This window comes from Oncorhynchus tshawytscha, linkage group LG05 (assembly GCF_018296145.1).
Source record: "Oncorhynchus tshawytscha isolate Ot180627B linkage group LG05, Otsh_v2.0, whole genome shotgun sequence".
In the NCBI taxonomy this organism is placed as follows: domain Eukaryota; kingdom Metazoa; phylum Chordata; class Actinopteri; order Salmoniformes; family Salmonidae; genus Oncorhynchus; species Oncorhynchus tshawytscha.
The window spans coordinates 51,937,844-51,957,758 of record NC_056433.1 but is presented as its reverse complement, the minus strand read 5'-3'; the positions used below and the strand labels follow the sequence as shown (position 1 = coordinate 51,957,758).

The following is a 19,915-nucleotide window of genomic DNA, read 5'->3' as shown; positions in this document are numbered from 1 at the left end:
CAATACATCACATGAAGCAGCCACAACTGTCAGTAAGTGGAGAGACCAGTTTACCAGGAGTGTAGAGTGCAGTGATGTGTCCTATAAGGAGCATTGGTGGCAAATCTGAATCCTGAATGGTAAAGAACATCTAGCCGCTCGAGAGCACCCTTACCTACCGATCTATAAATTATGTAGGTAGGATGGTCATCTGAATCAGCTTTGATATGTGCTTAGAGAAGGACAGTGTACCTTCTAGCCATACTACCAAATACTTGTATGAGGTGACTACCTCAAGCTCTAAACCCTCAGAGGTAGTAATCACACCTGTGGGGAGAGGGGCATTCTTCTTACCAATCCACATGATTTTTGTTTTGGAGGTGTTCAGAACAAGGTTAAGGGCAGAGTAAGCTTGTTGGACACTAAGAAAGCTTTGTTGTAGAGCGTTTAACACAACACAAAATACAGGGAGGGGCCAGCTGAGTATAAGACTGTATCGTCTGCATGTAATTGGATGAGAGAGCTTCCTACTGCTTAAGATATGTTGTTGATGTAAATTGAGAAGAGCGTGAGACCTAGGATCGAGCCTTGGAGTACTCTCTTGGTGACAGAAGCAGGTCTCTGTACAAAAGCTGTTCAGAGGCTCCCTGTATAGAGAGACTGAGGTATCCAGTCCACCTGCTGTGTCCTGGTCTTAGCCAACACTCCCACTGCCTGCTGCCCTCTCCCTCCCTCTCGGTCCAGCCTGCTGCCAGCAGCACAGCAGGCAATGTAGCACCATGACTGGGAGCGTGATTTCTCCCACCAGACAGGCAGGCACGAGTCACTGCTGGAGAGAGATTGGGAAGAATATCAGGAGAGACGGGGGAGGGACAGGCAGGGTTGGAGAGTTTGGGAGAGCGGAAGAAATGGGCTAAGAAATACTGTGTGGATGAATAGGTATATTAGGCAGGGAGAAGCAGAGATGGGGACGGCGAAGGGAGAAATGGTGAGTAGAGAGGATGAAGGCTGGGGAGGGCCAGAGAAGGGTTGGGGGGTGCTATAAGAAGTCTGGGCAGAGAGATGGTTAGACCTAGAGGAGGTCTGGGGAAGTGGTTAGTGTGGTTAGTTAGTGTGCTGCTCCCGACTGCATAGGACTCAAATCAGGGATGTGATGATACACGTTTACTGTCAACCCAGGCTGACAGCTAATTAACAGCATGCTGCTGTTAACTCTACGCTCTGTGGTCAAGTCACAGTGTTCCCTATTTTTTATATTTACCCACTTTTTCTCCCCAATTTCGTGGTATCCAATTGTTTAGTAGCTACTATCTTGTCTCATCGCTACAACTCCCGTACGGGCTCGGGAGAGACGAAGGTTGAAAGTCATGCGTCCTCCACAACCCAACCAAGCCGCACTGCTTCTTAACACAGCGCGCATCCAACCCGGAAGCCGCACCAATGTGTCGGAGGAAACACCGTGCACCTGGCAACCTTGGTTAGCGTGCACTGCGCCCGGCCCGCCACAGGAGTCGATGAGACAAGGATATCCCTACCGGCCAAGCCCTCCCTAACTCGGGCGGTGTGGACCAGGCTTACTTTTACTTTACTGCTTTTGGGTAAAGTTTGTCGACTTAAATGAAGTTAATCAACAATAAACGGTTATACAATTACCCTGCCAACCCTAGCTATGACATAATAATGCGTGCGTGCGATAGACATAGTGTCATACCTCATAGCCCTTGTCACATTGTATCTGTGCTGGCTGACTGGCATTGTGTTTGGCTGTGTATCAACATGTACAGACACAATGCAAGAATTTGGTCTTAGTTATTCCTTTGTTCCATTTCGGACAACAATGTACAGAGCTGCAGTAGAGTATATGGGCAAATTCTGCTTGTATTGATTTTCTGAATAGCAAATAGCAGTGTACAGTCGTGGCCAAAAGGTTTGAGAATGACACACATATACATTTTCACAGTGTCTGCTGCCTCAGTTTGTATGATTGCAATTTGTATATACTCCAGAATGTTATTTGCCATGCGAATGAACTGAATCCCCCAAAAACATTTCCACTGCATTTCAGCCCTGCCACAAAAGGACCAGCCAGTGATGTCAGTGATGTCAGTGATTCTCTCGTTAACACAGGTGTGAGTGTTGACGAGGACAAGGCTGGAGATCACTCTGTCATGCTGATTGAGTTTGAATAACAGACTGGAAGCTTCAAAAGGAGGGTGGTGCTTGGAATCATTGTTCTTCCTCTGTTAATCATGGTTACCTGCAAGGAAACACATGCCATCATCATTGCTTTGCACGAAAAGGGCTTCACAGGCAAGGATATTGCTGCCAGTAAGATTGCACCTAAATCAACCATTTATCGGATATCAAGAACTTCAAGGAGAGCGGTTCAATTGTTGTGAAGAAGGCTTCAGGGCGCCCAAGAAGTCTCCTAAAGTTGATTCAGCTGCGTGATCGGGGCACCACCAGTACAGAGCTTGCTCAGGAATGGCAGCAACCAGGTGTGAGTGCATCTGCACGCACAGTGAGCCGAAGACTTTTGGAGGATGGCCTGGTGTCAAGAAGGGCAGCAAAGAAGCCACTCCTCTCCAGGAAAAACATCAGGGACAGACTGATTTTCTGCAAAAGGTACAGGGATTGGTCTGCTGAGGACTGGGGTAAAGTCATTTTCTCTGATGAATCCCCTTTCCGATTGTTTGGGGCATCCTGAAAAAAGCTTGTCCGGAGAAAACAAGGTGAGCGCTACCATCAGTCCTGTGTCATGCCAACAGTAAAGCATCCTGAGTCCATTCATGTGTGGGGTTGCTTCTCCGCCAAGGGAGTGGGCTCACTCACAATTTTGCCGAACAACATAGCCACGAATAAAGAATGGTACCAACACATCCTCCGAGAGCAACTTCTCTCGACCATCCAGGAACAGTTTGGTGACGGACAATGCCTTTTCCAGCATGATGGAGCACCTTGCCATAAGGCAAAAGTGATAACTAAGTGGCTCGGGGAACAAAACATCAATATTTTGGGTCCATGGCCAAGAAACTCCCCAGACCTTAATCCCATTGAGAACTTGTGGTCAATCCTCAAGAGGCGTCGTGGACAAAGAAAACCCCACAAATTCTGACAAACTCCAAGCATTGATTATGCAAGAATGGGCTGCCATCAGTCAGGGTGTGGCCCAGAAGTTAATTGACAGCATGCCAGGGTGGATTGCAGAGGTCTTGAAAAAGAAGGGTTAACACTGCAAATATTGACTCTTTGCATCAACTTCATGTCATTGTCAATAAAAGTCTTTGACACTTATAAAATGCTGGTAATGATACTTCAGTATTCCATAGTAACATCTGACAAAAATATCTAAAGACACTGAAGCAGCAAACTTTGTGAAAATTAATAATTGTGTTATTCTCAACTTTTGGCCATGACTGTACTGTACAGAAAATACACCAGTGTGCCTATTCCACAAACACAAACAACCATAATCTCCAAAATAACCCAGTCCACAGCTCCTTCCCTCCACTCCAGAGCTGTATGGGAGTAATTCATTGATTTTATTTATATTTTATTTGGATCCCCATTAGCCATCGCCAATGGCAACAGCTAGTCTTACTGAGGTCCGACATTATAAACAACGACTTTACAATTTACATGCATTTAAAACATGGTGTGTGTGTGTGTGTGTGTGTTTGTGTGTGTGTGTGTGTGTGCACGCACAATCAGTTACACATACATGGCAGTACATAGACACAACAAGTAGGTCACATGGGGTAGAGGTGTTGCTTTATTTGTTTGTTTAAACCAGGTTTGCTGTTCACTTGCGCTATATGAGATGGAAGGGAGTTCCATGCACTCATGGCTCTGTATAATACTGTATGTTTCTTTAAATCTGTTCTGGACCTGGGGACTGTGAAAAGACGTCTGGTGGAATAAGTGTGTTCTGGACCTGGGGACTGTGAAAAGACCTCTGGTGGCATGTCTGGTGGAGTAAGTGTGTGTCAGAGCTATACGTTGACCATGCAAACAATTTGGAATATCTAACGCATTAATGTTTCTTTTAAAAACAAGAAGTGATACAGTCAAGAGACTGGCATGCATAGTATTGATATTAGCCCTCAGATTACAATGAAGAGCAAAACGTGCCGCTTTGTTCTGGGCCAGCTGCAGCTTAACTAGGTCTTTCTTTGCAGCACTTGACCCATATGACTGGACAATAATCAAGATGAGATCAAACTAGAGCCTGCAGGACTTGCTTTGTGGAGTGTGGTGTAAAAAAATCAGAGCATCTCTATCATGGACAGACCTCTCCCCATCATTATAACGATTTAATCTATATGTTTTGACCATGACAGTTTACAATATAAGGTAACACCAAGTAATTTAGCCTCCTCAACTTGCTCAACAGCCACACCATTCATTACCAGATTCAGCTGAGGTCTAGAACTTAGGGAATTATTTTTTTACCAAATTCAATGCTCTTAGTTTGAGATGTTCAGGGCCAGTTTATTACTGGCCACCTATTCTATAACAGACTGAAACTCTTTGTTTAAGGTTGCAGTCACTTCACGCGTATAGGGTTGAATCATCAGCATACATGAACACACAGGCTTTGTTTAATGCCAGTGGCAGGTCATTGGTAAAAATAGAAAAGAATAGAGTGCCAAGAGAAGCTTCCATTAAAGTGTTAAACTGTCCATTAAACTGTTGTGTATGCTATTGCCCCCACGTTGACCAGGCTATATATGAAATATAGTCTGCCTTCATTGTATTACAAAGCAACTTTATTGACCTGAAATTAGTACTGAATGCAGGTGAAACTAAATATGTATTGTTCTCTAGAGCTCATAAAAATAACGTTGATGATTTAAGCATGTGTACTTTGTCCATATTCATAGTGTCCCTGCTTACAAATATCTGGGCATCTGGATAGATGAAAAAGCTGTCTCTTAAAAAGCATATTGATGAGTTAGTTAAGAAGTTGAGAATAAAAATGGGCTTCTTCTCTGTGTTCTATTAGATACAGTGGCTTGCAAAAGTATTCACCCCCTTGGCATTTCCCTATTTTGTTTCCTTACAACCTGGAATTTAAATGGGTTTTGGGGGCTTGTATCATTTGATTTACACAACATGCCTACCACTTTGAAGGTGCAAGGCTTGGCACATCTAGCCACTGGGATTTTTGCCCATTCTTTAAGGCAAAACTGCTCCAGCTCCTTCAAGTTGGTTGGGTTCCGCTGGTGTACAGCAATATGTAAGTCATACCACAGATTCTCAATTGGATTGAGGTCTGGGCTTTGACTAGGCCATTCCAAGACATTTAAATGTTTCCCCTTAAACCACTCAAGTGTAGCTTCAGCAGTGTCCTTAGTGTCATTGTCCTGCTGGAAGGTGAACCTCTGTCCCAGTCTCAAATCTCTGGAAGACTGAAACAGGTTTCCCTCAAGAATTTCCCTGTATTTAGCACCATCCATAATTCCTTTAATTCTGTCCAGTTTCCCAGTCCCTGCAGGTGAAAAAAAATGGTGTTCTCGGGGTGATGAGAGGTGTTGGGTTTGCACCAGACATAGCATTTTCCTTGATGGCTAAAAAGCTACATTTTAGTCTCATCTGACCAGAGTATCTTCTTCCATATGTTTGGGGAATCTCCCACATGCCTTCTGGCGAACAACAAATGTTTGCTTATTTTTTTTCTTTAAGCAATGGCTTTTTTCTGACCACTCTTCCGTAAAGCACAGCTCTGTGGAGTGTACGGCTTAAAATGGTCCTTTTTACTTTTGCAAGTTCTGAATCCACGATATGGCAGAGTTTGAAAAGACATAACACATTTTTTTTCAACAACATGTTATGACAAATAATATCAAAGGCTGCACTGAACATTTCTTTCAGCCAATCATCAGTCATTTGCATAACTTGGGGGCATAACTTGGTGGGGGGTATGGGGGTCCTCTGCATCTGAAGCTAATTCCTGCATTTCTACACAATCTAATATGACCCATGGCCCTTCTAGCCGTCTCTATTTAGAACAACATAAAGTAAGCACAAATACCCAGCCATCAAGCTAGGTAAGAGATCATTATTAAATATGTTTAAGAGATTGATAATACTGAACTAGATCAATGATAATTCAATAATCAATACTGTGTTGCGACTTTAACCAATAGCCTACAAGACTTTTGATTGTATTTTATTAAGACGGCTATATCAAATTTATGCCACCTGAACGCCCAACCCCCACCAGTCTAGTTAATAGCTCTCTCCCCAACTTCCTTCCCATCTTTTTTTGTATGTCTCAAGTAAAGGTTTGGAAAACAAACATTTAATTTAAAAAACACACACCTACACATTAACACACAGCAACAGTACACCCTCCATATAATTCATATCATAATAGTACTGTAGAACTCTTTCTAATTGCACACGATATAGCTGGGTCACCCCGTCCTGCCCCTAGGGGTCTAAGGCCCTGCAGCACCCAACCCAACACACCCCACTCAGCTTTAGGATCTTAGTGAAACATTCATTATTGGTATTAGTTGTGTTAGGCCAAGGCCAGAGTGTCAGCCAACAGTATGGCAGAACCCTAGGGCCAGGACTGCGCAGCCCAGCAACTAGTGATTGCTTAAATAGGTATCTCCCCAGACGTGGGCATGTTTTCAATACAGACTCCTTTTGTCGTGCTGTATTCCATATAAGGCATCCAGACCTTGTGAAAATTGCCCAGTATTTCCTTATTCTTGTAATAAATCAAATCTAGTGATACATAACTTGACATTACTTCCATCTGTTGTGGCAGGATAACCCACCTGTGAAATGGCAATGCATTTCCAAGGTGCTATAAATGCTAGGTTTCACAGTTTCTTCTGATAAGTCTCCAGTATCAACATTTCCAAGCAAACAAAAACGGGGATAAGGGAGAATCTGTAGACATGTTGAGATAAAATAACATACTCTTTGTCATAATTCAGCCAGCCTTCACAAGACCATAACATATGCAAATATGTTCCCTTTTGTGTTTTATACTTCCAGCAGAGGAATTACATTTCTGTGTGCATGATATTCAGTTTCACTGGCATATAGGATGTTCTATGGATGGTCTTAAACTACAGTCATTACATGAATATGACTGGGCATTCTAACATATCTGTATTCATTCATCATCATCATCATCATCAATAGCGTATCCCAGGTCTTCCTCACATTTTTGTTTGACATGTTTTGTGTCATCGGGAAAAGCCTCTATCAACCCTCCTATCAACCCAACCGTTTGGAAATTAACTTTAGAGGTTTCCCATAATGCCTTAAAATACTTTCAATCTTTGAAGCTTCTTGTATTTCCAATGTTTGCTGCAAAGAGAAAATAAAGCGTTGTATCTGCAAAAATTCCCCTCCGCTCCGTCACAGACTGGTCTTCACTGGCTGCCTGACCCTGATGAGACCCCTGTCACCATCTGACACTGCTCAGATGAGGCACGACAAAGAATTACTTTGGTGTACATTTATACATTGATTCCATCCATGAACAGAATCAATGGTTCATCAATTGAGATGACCATTATTCCCTGATCCCAGAATGTAACCTACCCATCAACTCAAGATGGAACTTTGTATCCATTCACTGATTGTTATAATATACTGCAAAATTCACGTGAGCTCTGTAGACTGGTCTTCCCTGTCTGTCTGACCTTGCTGGGACACCTGTCACCATCTGATCCCACTAAGACATGATGAGCATAGTGTTGTGTACTGACTGTGAACCATGACAGGGATGCCTGTAGTGCTGTTTATACCATGTCAGCGTGAAAAGTAGGGAATTCGCTAGGGAAACTGATAGATCAATAATGTTACATTGCTATACTGACTAATAAAAACTCACATTGCGCTGAAAAAATATATTGGTTTGCAATTGTTTAGCCCCTGGTTTCAATCGTTTGATTCAAGTCTACTGTGATTGAGGCAAAAAATAATAGCTATATTTTTCTGCCAAACAGCAGTTACCGTCCCAACTAGAACAGTCAACTAAAGAGTATCCAGTTTCTGCTCTGCTTGTTTTTACAACTCTGAGAAAAAGCACAACACAGACAGCAGCTGCCTCTGTTCATAGAAAAAGGAGATGATTGTGGACTACAGGAAAAAGAGGACCGAGCACACCCCCCTTCTCATCAACTGGGCTGCAGCGGAGCAGGTTGAGAGCTTCCAGTTCCTTGGTGTCCACATCACCAACAAACTAACATGGTCCAAGCACACCAAGACAGTCATGAAGAGCCTACGACAAAATCTATTTCCCCTGAGGAGACTGAAAATATTTGGCATGGGTCCTCAGATCCTCAAAAGGTTCTACAGCTGCACCATCGAGAGCATCCTGACTGGCAAATCTGACCACGACTCCAAAGTTTTAAGTTCCTCGGCATACACATCACGGACAAACTGAAATGGTCCACCCACCCTCAGGAGGTTGAAGAAATTTGGCTTGTCACCAAAAACACTCACAAACTTTTACAGATGCACAATCGAGAGCATCCTGTCGGGCTTTATCTCCGCCTGGTACGGCAACTGCTCGACCCACAACCGTAAGGCTCTCCAGAGGGTAGTGAGGTCTGCACAACGCATCACCAGGGTCAAACTACCTGCCCTCTAGGACACCTACACCACCCGATGCATCAAAGCTGGGAGCGAGAGAGTGTTAAACAGCTTCTATTTCAAGGTCATCAGACTGTTAAACAGCCATCACTTACATTGAGTGACTGCTGCCAACATACTGACTCAAATCTTTAGCCACTTTAATAATTAAAAATAGGATGTAATAAATGTTTCACTTGTCACTTTAAACAATGCCACTTTATATAATATACTGTATTCTATACCATCTACTGCATCTTGCCTATGCCGTTCAGCCATCGCTCATCCATATATTTATATGTACATATTCTTATTCATTCCTTTACACTTTTATGTGTATAAGGTAGTTGTTGTGCAATTGTTAGCTATTACTGCACGATCAGAACTAGAAGCACAAGCATTTCACTACACTCACATTAACATCTGCTAACCATGTGTATGTGACCAATACAATTTTATTTGATTTCTGGTTGCATCACTGCCGGGTGTGGCAACTGCTCGGCCTCCGACCGCAAGGCACTACAGAGGGTAGTGCGTACGGCCCAGTACATCACTGGGGCCAAGCTTCCTGCCGTCCAGGCGATGTCAGAGGAAGGCCCTTAAAATTGTCAAAGACTCCAGCCACCCTAGTCATAGACTGTTCTCTCTGCTACCACACGGCAAGCAGTACTGGAGCGCCAAGTCTAGTTCCAAGAGGCTTCTAAACAGCTTCTACCCCCAAGCCATAAAAGTCCTGAACATCTAATCAAATGGCTACCCAGACTATTTGCATTGCCCCCCACTCTTTTACACAGCTGGTACTCTCTTTCGTCTATGCATAGTCACTTTAATAACTCTACCTACATGTACATATTACCTAAACTAACCAGTGCCCCCGCACATTGATTCTGTACCGCTACCCCCCTGTATACAGTCTCACAATTGTTATTTTACTGCTGCTCTTTAATTACTTTTTTATTTCTTATTATTATCCGTATGTTTTTTAACTGCATTGTTGGTTAGGGGCTCGTAAGTAAGCATTTCACTGTAAGGTCTACTACACCTGTTGTATTCGGCACATGTGACTAATAAAATTGGATTTGGTTCTTATTTTGCCTTCACACAGCCTGTCCGTGCATGCTCTGTGGTGTCTGTGTGGTCCTAAATATATATATATATATATAGGCCACAAATGTGCATGTGTCTGTTTCTGACCGTTTGAGCAGACTCCATGAGGGTGGTATGAGGGCCCGACGTCCACAGGTGGGGGTTGTGCTTACAGCCCAACACCGGTGCAGGACGTTTGGCATTTGCCAGAGAACACCAAGATTGGCAAATTCGCCACTGGCGCCCTGTGCTCTTCACAGATGAAAGCAGGTTCACACTGAGCACGTGACAGACGTGACAGTGTCTGGAGACGCCGTGGAGAACATTCTGCTGCCTGCAACATCCTCCAGCATGACCGGTTTGGCGGTGGGTCAGTCATGGTGTGGGGTGGCATTTCTTTGGGGGGCCGCACAGCCCTCCATGTGCTCGCCAGAGGTAGCCTGACTGCCATTAGGTACCGAGATGAGATCCTCAGACCCCTTGTGAGACCATATGCTGGTGCGGTTGGCCCTGGGTTCCTCCTGGGTTCCTCCTAATGCAAGACAATGCTAGACCTCATGTGGCTGGAGTGTGTCAGCAGTTCCTGCAAGAGGAAGGCATTGATGCTATGGACTGGCCCGCCCGTTCCCCAGACCTGAATCCAATTGAGCACATCTGGGACATGTCTCGCTCCATCCACCAACGCCACGTTGCACCACAGACTGTCCAGGAGTTGGAGCATACCCAGGTGTTGTAGGGAGGTCATACAGGCACGTGGAGGCCACACACACTACTGAGTTTCATTTTGACTTGTTTTAAGGATATTACATCAAAGTTGGATCAGCCTGTAGTGTGGTTTTCCACTTTAATTTTGAGTGTTGACTCCAAATCCAGACCTCCATGGGTTGATACATTTGATTTCCATTGATAATTTTTGTGTGATTTTCAGCACATTCAACTGTGTAAAGAAAAAAGTATTTAATAAGAATATTTCATTCATTCAGATCTAGGATGTGTTATTTTAGTGTTCCCTTTATTTTTTGAGCAGTGTGTGTATATATATATATATATATATATATATATAGCAATACCTCCCCTATAAGCATTCCTGTCTCTTTTGTAAATGTTATCTCCTTATATTGCTACTGCTGTATAATCAAAGGAATTATCTAAGTGAGTCTCAGAAATTACTAGAAGATGTACGTCCCTTTGAAGTGTTTGTCTCTTTCCAGAACAGCTAGCTTGTCCTTGAACCTCAGGAACTTGACCACTATCGGCCTGGGCCCGTCATCTGGGCCGGTGGTGGGTTTTCCAGTCCTGTGGGCGCGCTCTATCTCAATCTTCCTGTTGTCCATCTTCAGTTTCTCAATGAAAATTTCCCTCACTTTGTCTTCAAACTCCGTCCAGGTCTCGTGGAGATTCTGCAATTCCGTCCACAACAATGTTGTTCCATCTTTATTTTCCCTTGAGATATGCTAATTTCTCCATTGTTATCATGGATTCACATACAGAACTGATATCCTCTCTCAATCACTTATGGATTGCTGTCATCTTGGTGTTCTCCTGTTTAGACTCATTGAGCTGACCCTGCAAACTGTTCTTCAGGTCCTGGACCTCTCTGGTCAGGTCATCCATTATTTTAGTAGTTGACTCCACTGATATTTGGACACAACACTTGAAGCTATTTTCTTGTTGTTGTAACAACTGCTTGTAGAACAATTTTTCTTTGTTTAAAAGATCCTTCACCTGTGATCGATCAGTACTCTCACCTGCTTTGGTCTTTGTCATGGTAGCAACGTAGGCTATGCTGTTACCCTCACGGTTGCAGACAGGGCAGGTCGCAGGGAAGATGTCGCAAACGAGAACAATGAGCTACTTCTCTGGAGCAAAATAGACCTGGTGTTGTTGCAGGGCAGCAACAAGCCCAGGACAATCCATGGTCCAAGCCACAAGGGCTAACCGCTCCGGGGGGCTGCGTTCACAATTCATTGGGGCAGTGAATCGTGAAGCGTCTCTCCGTCTGTCATTAACCTAGGGTTGGTTATGTGTTAAGCACACTGGGGTTCTGGTCTAGACACACACAGCGGAACACAGCAGAGATGAGATGTCAGCCCAACCTGAGCAGCTCGTTACAGAAGCCCCTGAAGGAACAGACCGTCTCATGTATAAACATATGGACCTGGGCTATTTTAAGATCCTTTGTGCATTAGATGCATCTGTCTCTCTGAGGGTCTGCATTCAGGGCTCCTGAGTGGTGCAGCGGTCTAAGGCACTGCATCTCAACGCTTGAGGCGTCACTACAGCCACCCTGGTTTGTATCCAGGCTGTATCACAACTAGAGGTCGACTGATTCTGATTTTTCCATGCCGATACCGATTATTGGAGGACCAAAAAAAGCTCATCCCGATTAATCGGACAATTTTTGTGTGTGTGTGTGTATATATATATATATATATATATATATATAGTGTAATGACAATTACAACAATACTGAATGAACACTTATTTTAACTTAATATAATACATCAATAAAATCAATTTAGTCTCAAATAAATAATGAAACATGTTTAAATAATGCAAAAACAAAGTGTTGGGGAAGAAAGTAAAAGTGCAATATGTGCCATGTAAAAAAGCTAACGTTTTAAGTTCCTTGCTCAGAACATGAGAACATATGAAAGCTGGTGGTTCCTTTTAACACGAGTCTTCAATATTCCCAGGTAAGACGTTTTAGGTTGTAGTTATTATAGGACTATTTCTCTCTATACTATTTCTATTTCATATACCTTTGACTATTGGATGTTCTAATAGGCACTTTAGTATTGCCAGCCTAATCTCTGGAGTTGATAGGTTTGAAGTCATAAACAGCGCAATGCTTGAAGCACAGCGAAGAGCTGCTAGCAAATGCAGGAAAGTGCTGTTTGAATGAATGCTTACGAGCCTGCTGCTGCCTACCACCGCTCAGTCATACGGTTCTATCAAATCATAGACCTAATTATTGTAACGGTTTTTGTCTGGTAAAGGAGAAGAGGACCAAGGTGCAGCGTGGTAAGTGTTAATTTTAATAAACAAAATAAACTGAATACTGAAATGACAAAAATAATAAAGAGCGAGAACGAAAACAAAACAGTTCTGTAAGGAATACGCACAAAACAGAAAACAATCACCCACAACCAAAATGGGGAAAACAGGCTACCTAAGTATGATTCTCAATCAGAGACAATGATCACCAGCTGCGTCTGATTGAGAGAACCATACCAGGCCAAACACAGAAATGGAAAACATAGAAAAACAACATAGACTGCCCATCCCAACTCACGCCCTGACAAAACTAAAACAGAAACATAAAAAAGGAACTAAGGTCAGGACGTGACAATTATAATATAATAACACACAGAAATATGAACCATATGTCATTAATATGATCAAATCCAGAAACTATCATTTCGAAAACAAAACGTTTATTATTTCAGTGAAATACAGAACCGTTCCGTATTTTATCGAACGGGTGACATCCCTAAGTTTAATTATTGCTGTTACATTGCACAACCGTCAATGTTATGTCATAATTATGTACAGTTCTGGCAAATGAATTACGGTCTTTGTTAGGAAGAAATGGTCTTCACACAGTTCGCAACGAGCCAGGCGGCCCAAACTGCTGCATATACCCTGACTCTGCTTGAACAGAACGCAAGAGAAGTGACACAATTTCCCTAGAAATTCATGTTAGCAGGCAATATTAACTAAATATGCAGGTTTAATAATATTTCTGTATTGATTTTAAGAAATGCATTGATGTTTATGGTTAGGTACACATTGGTGCAACGACAGTGCTTTTTCCACGAATTTGCTTGTTAAATCCCCCGTTTGGCGAAGTAGGCTGTGATTCAATGATAAATTAACAGGCATACAAAAAGTCAGATTACCGATTTGTTATGAGAACTTGAAATCGGCCATAATTATTCGGCCATTCCGATTAATCGGTCGACCTCTAATCACAACCGGCCGTGATTGGGAGTCCCATATGGCGGCGCACAATTGGCCCAGCGTCATCTGGGTTTGGCAAGTGTAAGCCGTCATTGTAAATAAGAATTTGTTCTTAACTGGCTTGTCCAGTTAAATTAAATGTAGTGTGTGTGTGAGACTGGCCACGTGTGTGTGCGAGATGTTCCTGCCTCAGTGATTCATCACAGTGCCTGGGGCCAGTGCTCGTGCTCTCTGCACTCAGGGTCCCTTCTCTCTTACTCTCGCGTCCTCTCTCTACCTCTGTCTCCCTCACTCCACTCTCTCTCTTCCTCTCTTTTCCCCTTTCTCATCTCTCTCTCCCATTTGGGTCTCACTCTCTCAACCGTTCTCTCCATCCATCCCGTCCTCCCCTCCCGACCGTCCTTCCATCCCTCATTCCCAATACTGTCTGATTGGGATGTTTATGCATCAGTCTCCTGCTGCGCGTGTTTCAACAGGGTGTTGTTTCTAGCTTGTCCTCGTTTCATCTCACTTTATTAGAGCATCTCATTTCCACTACCACATAGACAGGGTTTTCAGATATCGTTTTGCTGTCTCTAAAGAAAATAATGGAGCGCAACAAGGCATAGGTAATGGATTATGGAGAAACTATTGTCTTGATTCACTGCTTTTCTAAGGAGGATTAATATCTAACCCCCAAAAGTGATATTTGTTTTCAAACAGAAATGTTCTTTTATTTCAGTTTTTCAGTGCTTTTACCCAATCTGACCAGTGTCCCTCTGTGTCTGTGGCTGTGTGTATGTGTTCTTTTATCTCTGTGTCTCTAGTACTCCCTGTGTAACGAGCCCCTGATTGAGTTGTCCAACCCCGGGGCCAGTGGCTCTGTGTTCTACCTGACCAAGGACGATGAGTTCATTATCAAGACCGTCATGCACAAGGAGGCAGAGTTTCTGCAGAAGCTGCTGCCTGGATACTACATGGTGAGATGTGACCCCACACACACACAGACCGACATAAGAGAGAAACTGTTGATGCACAACCAAATTTCAAAATTGCACCGTGTGTATTCTACTATTCTACCTCGCAGCAGTAAGTTGAGACCCTGACTAAATTGATCAGAGGGCCTGGGTGGCCAGTTGCCTATTCCTGGTCTAGACTGCAGATACCTGGAGGTCATCAAGCCTTGTAAGGCCCTTGTCACTGTGTAACAGAAGCAGAATGTTGTTGAGCCTTTGTTAGCCATGCTGGTCACACTTCAGTAGAACTCTGTTTAAATAGCAACAGCTCCATGTATGTCCATCTTTCTATTTTAGGTTCCTGGTGGGGCTAAGCTTGTGGACATTCATGTACCAACAGAGCATTATGACATGAGAACAGGAAGACTCACACATTTACACTGACCTTTTCCACAATTTGGGATCCAGACCATTGCAGTTGTACGATTCTTATGGGTGTTTTAGGTATACGAGTTAAGGAGCCCAGAGAGATTCTGAACCATGCAGGTTGTCTATAGCCTGAAGCCATAACAGACTGAGACTGACTGACTGAGACACAGTGGGGAGACACACACATACACAGGCAGTAGAGCAACTCTACACGTCTGCAGCACCTGACAGGACTGGGTTGGGCTGGGGGCAAAATGCAAAGCATGGTGATGTAACAGACGTCCGTGCCACCCTCTCACTTTTACCCCTCACACTTGTTTTGCACACTCATGCTATTATTTTCCTTGCATGTTTTCTCCCCCATTTAATATGTTTCCATGTCAAGCTCTATTCTCTGTTACGCTTTCACTTGTTCTCATCCTCTCACATCTCTCTTTCTCTATCCCTGTTGTTCCTCCCCCGCTCTCTCTCTCTCTCTCTCACGTGTCTGTTGTTGACTTGTCAGCGCTGTGCCCTCCTCCACTCATGGACAGATGGGTCGTCTGTGGCTGGAGGATATGGGTTCCCTCCCTCTCTCCCTCTGTTTCTCTCCATTCCTCTCTTCCTCCTACTCTCTATCATACCTCAGTCGGTCTCTCCTTTGAAGGTCACTGGCTGTGGCCTAAAAGCCTGAAGGCACCCTCAGCAGGCTGCTGTTGGAGTCCTGCGGCCCCTCTGGCCCCCTCCGACCCCTTTCTGTTGCCCCTCTTTCCCTCTCTATCTCTCTCTCTATCTCTCTCTCCCCCACTTGCTCTCTGTCTGTCTGCCTGCCTGTCTGCCAGCCAGCCAGCAGTTGTTTTTGAGTGGATAAGGAGCAGGCTCCTCTGTCATTACTTTAATGGGATTCAGGAGGTTACGGTCAATGTTTTTGCAACGTGTCGCTTGGTTAACCTAATTTAAAGGGGAAGATTGATGATAAGGAGATATTTTTACTGAAGGGTGAATTAGATGTGTTTAAACGGCTCGTGCTTTGGGTTACTGCTTTCTGCCTTTTTTTTTGCCTATTCATGTGTTTTGAATATTTTGAAGGTTAGTTTGGTCTTGTGGTACCAAATCATGGACTGTTTGTTCCAATACTGCCCTGTGCTCTTGGTCTGGCCTTGGTGCCATCGGCCTTTTTCTCACACTGTCTCTCTCGCTATCCAGAACCTCAACCAGAACCCTCGCACCCTGCTTCCCAAGTTCTTCGGCCTGTACTGCATCCAATCTGGCGGTAAGAACATCCGCATGGTGGTCATGAACAATGTTCTACCGCGCGCCGTCCGCATGCACCTCAAGTTTGACCTGAAGGGCTCCACCTATAAACGCTGTGCCTCCAAGAAGGAGAGACAGAAAGCCAAGCCCACCTTCAAAGACCTGGACTTCATGCAGGACCTGCAGGATGGCCTGATGCTAGACCAGGATATGTACAGCGCTCTGGTCAAGACCCTGCAGAGAGACTGTTTGGTGAGGAAAACCAGCCGGGTTTTCGGACCCATTGCTATAAGGGTTTAAATTATACATTGACCTGGTTTGAAACCTACAGTTGAGGGCAAATGTAATATGACAAACTCTCTTTGACGCCAAGCAGCAAGTTCATAATTAAATACATTTATGAAATATGCCCCTGACTGTGCGATTACATCATCCACTGTGTTGCAAATGTTTTATATGGCACTGCAGTACAGGTTAACTTTTTAATGCCCTGAACTGTAATAGAAAAGATCACTAAGAAGGACTTTATTGACCTGTGGACCTGTTCATAGGGTTGAAAGGCCTGGCTCAGTCCCATAACCGGGACCCATATCTCTGTGTATGTTCCCAGGTGCTGGAGAGCTTTAAGATCATGGACTACAGCTTGCTGCTGGGGGTCCATAACATCGACCAGGCAGAGAGGGAGCAGCAGATGGAGGGAGGAGAGAAGGATGAGAAGAGGCCCGTGGCCCAGAAGGCCCTCTACTCCACCGCCATGGAGTCTATTCAGGGAGGGGCTGCCTGCGGGGAGTCTATCGAAACAGACGACACGTGAGTGACAGACGTGTGATAGGCTGGGTGTGTGTGTGTCTGAGTGTTGCTTGTTGTCTCCTTGTATATCTCTGTCAGTGTCACCTTTTGTATCTCACTTCATCTCTTCATGTTTGTCTCTGTAGGATGGGAGGCATCCCAGCAGTCAATGGGAAAGGAGAGCGTCTACTCCTCTACATCGGAATCATAGACATCCTGCAATCCTACAGGTAATAATCATTCAGTCATACACGTACCCATACATCATATCAATTATACAGAGTCGTGTTCATTAGGGCACACTGTAGCGAAACGTTTTGGAACGGAAATGAAAACGTACATTTCTTATTGGAGAAGTTCAGGTAAGTCCCTATTTTCTTCTGTATGGGTCCTAATGAATATGACCCAGGTAACTACACTGTACAAAAATATAAAAACAACATGTGAAGTGTTTGTCCCATGTTGCGTTAGCGGAAATAAAAGATGCCAGAAATGTTCCATTTACACAAAAAGCTTATTTCTCAACAAAAAAATGCACTAATTTGTTTACATCCCTGTTAGTGATCATTAAACAGGTGCACCTTGTGCTGGGGACAATAAAAGGCCACTCTAAAATGTGCAGTTTTGTCACACAGCACAATGCCGTAGATGTCTTTGCTGTTTTGAGGGAGCAAGCAATTGGCATGCTTACTGCAGGAATGTCCACCAGAGTTGTTGCCAGATAACTGAATGGTCATTTTCTCTACCATAAGCCGCCTCGTGGTTTTAGAAAATTTGGCAGTGCGTCCAGCCAGCTTCACAACCGCAGACCATGTGTATGGCGTTGTGTGGGCGAGAAGTTTGCTGATGTCAATGGTGGGGTTATGGTATGGGCAGGCATAAGCTACAGACAACGAACACAATTGCATTTTATCGATGGCAATTTGAATGCACCGAGATACCGTGTTCGAGATCCATTGTCGTATCATTCATCCACCCGCCATCACCTCATGTTTCAGCATGATAATGTACAGCCCCATTTCGCAAGGATCTGTACACAATTCCTGGAAGCCGAAAATGTCCCAGTTCAACCATGTCCTGCATACTCATCACACATGTCAACCATTGAGCATGTTTGGGATGCTCTGGATCAACGTGTATGACAGCGTGTTCCAGTTCCCGCCAATATCCAGCAACATCGCACCGCCATTGAAGAGGAGTGGGACAACATTCCACAGGCCCCAATCAACAGCCTGATCAACTCTATGCGAAAGAGGCATGAGGCAGATGGTGGCCACACCAGATACGGACATGTTTTCTGATAAACGCCCTTACCTTTTCTTTTTAAGGTATCTGTGATCAACAGATGCATATCTGTATTCCCAGTCATGTAAAATCCATAGATCAGGGCCTAATGAATACATTTCAATTGACTGATTTCCTTATATGAACTGTAATTCAGTAAAATCTTTGAAATTGTTGCGTGATGCATTTTATGTTTTTGCTCAGTATATATTATAACTCATTCAGTCACTCTCTGTCATGTAGAACCAGCCTCCCAGCTTCATAAGAGTAACAAAATATTCAGCCTCCATCAGTATAGAAAACAGCCTGTAGCCGTGGATGGCTGCCGCTGTTTATACTGTATTTGTCTCTGTGGCCTTAATGCATTTTGAATATCAAACGTTTGACTGTTATTTCTTTCCGGTTCCAGGCTAATAAAGAAGCTGGAGCACACATGGAAGGCTATGGTTCATGATGGGGTGAGTTTCACGGTCGTCATAATCCCTCTTCATTTGTATTTCTTATTACAGTGGACTCTGTAATCATATCTGAGCTCTTTATGAACATAATCATTTCCAATATCCCTTTCTTCTCTGGCTTATGGGTTATGTAATGCTATTCTATGGCCAAGTCTTGTGACTGGTCAAGGTTTTCTTTGGTCCAGAGCCCAGAGTTTTTCCCACTCAGGTCATGTGTTTTGGAAAAACACCTGGTCCCTAGTCCTTCTTATGGACAAGACAGTCTATCTTACCTCAGCCCCTCCCAGACAAACAGCTGTGACCAGCTGTGTGGTTTAAATCATTGAACAGCAAGCTAGCGTCTGTCTGCCCCCCCCTCTGTCTGGGTGTGCGCCATACCCTGCCTTTTCCATCATGCATTTATTGATGAAGTCACAGCTATACAGACAGGTTGAGCTATTGAGGAGAAGCAGGGTATCCTTTTGTGTGTGTTTGGTCTTGTGTATCAGTGCAACAGTACAGGTCCTTCAGGCCACTTGTCTAAGTAGTGTGTGTGTGTGTGTGTGTGTGTGTGTGTAGCCTCCTTATTGAATCTGTCCAATACACATGTACTCAGTGACCCAGTAAGAGCTTCCTCCGCCTCCTCCTCATCTCTAGCAGATCCTCTGGCTCTGACCTCAAGCACCTCAGCCTACCCTCATTCCTCTCAGACATCATCTCCAGGATGCTCCTAGTATAGAACCACAGTCTCTCGCTCTCTCTCTTTTTCTTTCTTTCTTTCTTATTTTTCCCTCCCCCTCTTCTCTAACAAGCCTGGTGTACATCACCTTATTTTCTCACCCTGTCTCTGTGACGTGTTGTGAAACCAGCATAATGAGTGAATGATTAAGGGCTATATATTCTCAGAGTTAACACAACCAACACATACACAGATCGGGATTTATTCAGCTGCAGTGATGCTTACCTCTGAATAATAGGATGGGATGAGGAAGTGTTATTTTCTTCTGGCCCCCTGTAGAGAGAGAGGATTCATACACTAGGCCATGCAGAGAGACGTACAGCATATGGGGAGACGCTGTATTTAAACATGTTTTTGTTCTCTCTCCCTCTACCGCTCTCTCGTTCACTTTGTCTTTCTCTCCTCATACCATTTTTCTCTGCCTCTCTCCATCTTTC

At 43.9% G+C, this 19,915-nt stretch overlaps 1 protein-coding gene across 4 annotated transcripts in view; it reads left to right on the top strand.

Moving 5' to 3' along the window:
• pip5k1ca (phosphatidylinositol-4-phosphate 5-kinase, type I, gamma a) overlaps positions 1-19,915 on the top strand; it is a 79,581-nt gene that overhangs the window by 42,283 nt on the left and 17,383 nt on the right. For all 4 annotated transcript variants that reach the window (XM_024421285.2, XM_024421286.2, XM_024421284.2 and 1 more), the window contains 5 exons: positions 14,439-14,591; positions 16,182-16,481; positions 16,840-17,039; positions 17,165-17,248; positions 18,712-18,760. In XM_024421285.2, the coding sequence (XP_024277053.1) occupies positions 14,439-14,591; positions 16,182-16,481; positions 16,840-17,039; positions 17,165-17,248; positions 18,712-18,760 (786 nt within the window). The remainder of the gene's footprint in view (positions 1-14,438; positions 14,592-16,181; positions 16,482-16,839; positions 17,040-17,164; positions 17,249-18,711; positions 18,761-19,915) is intronic.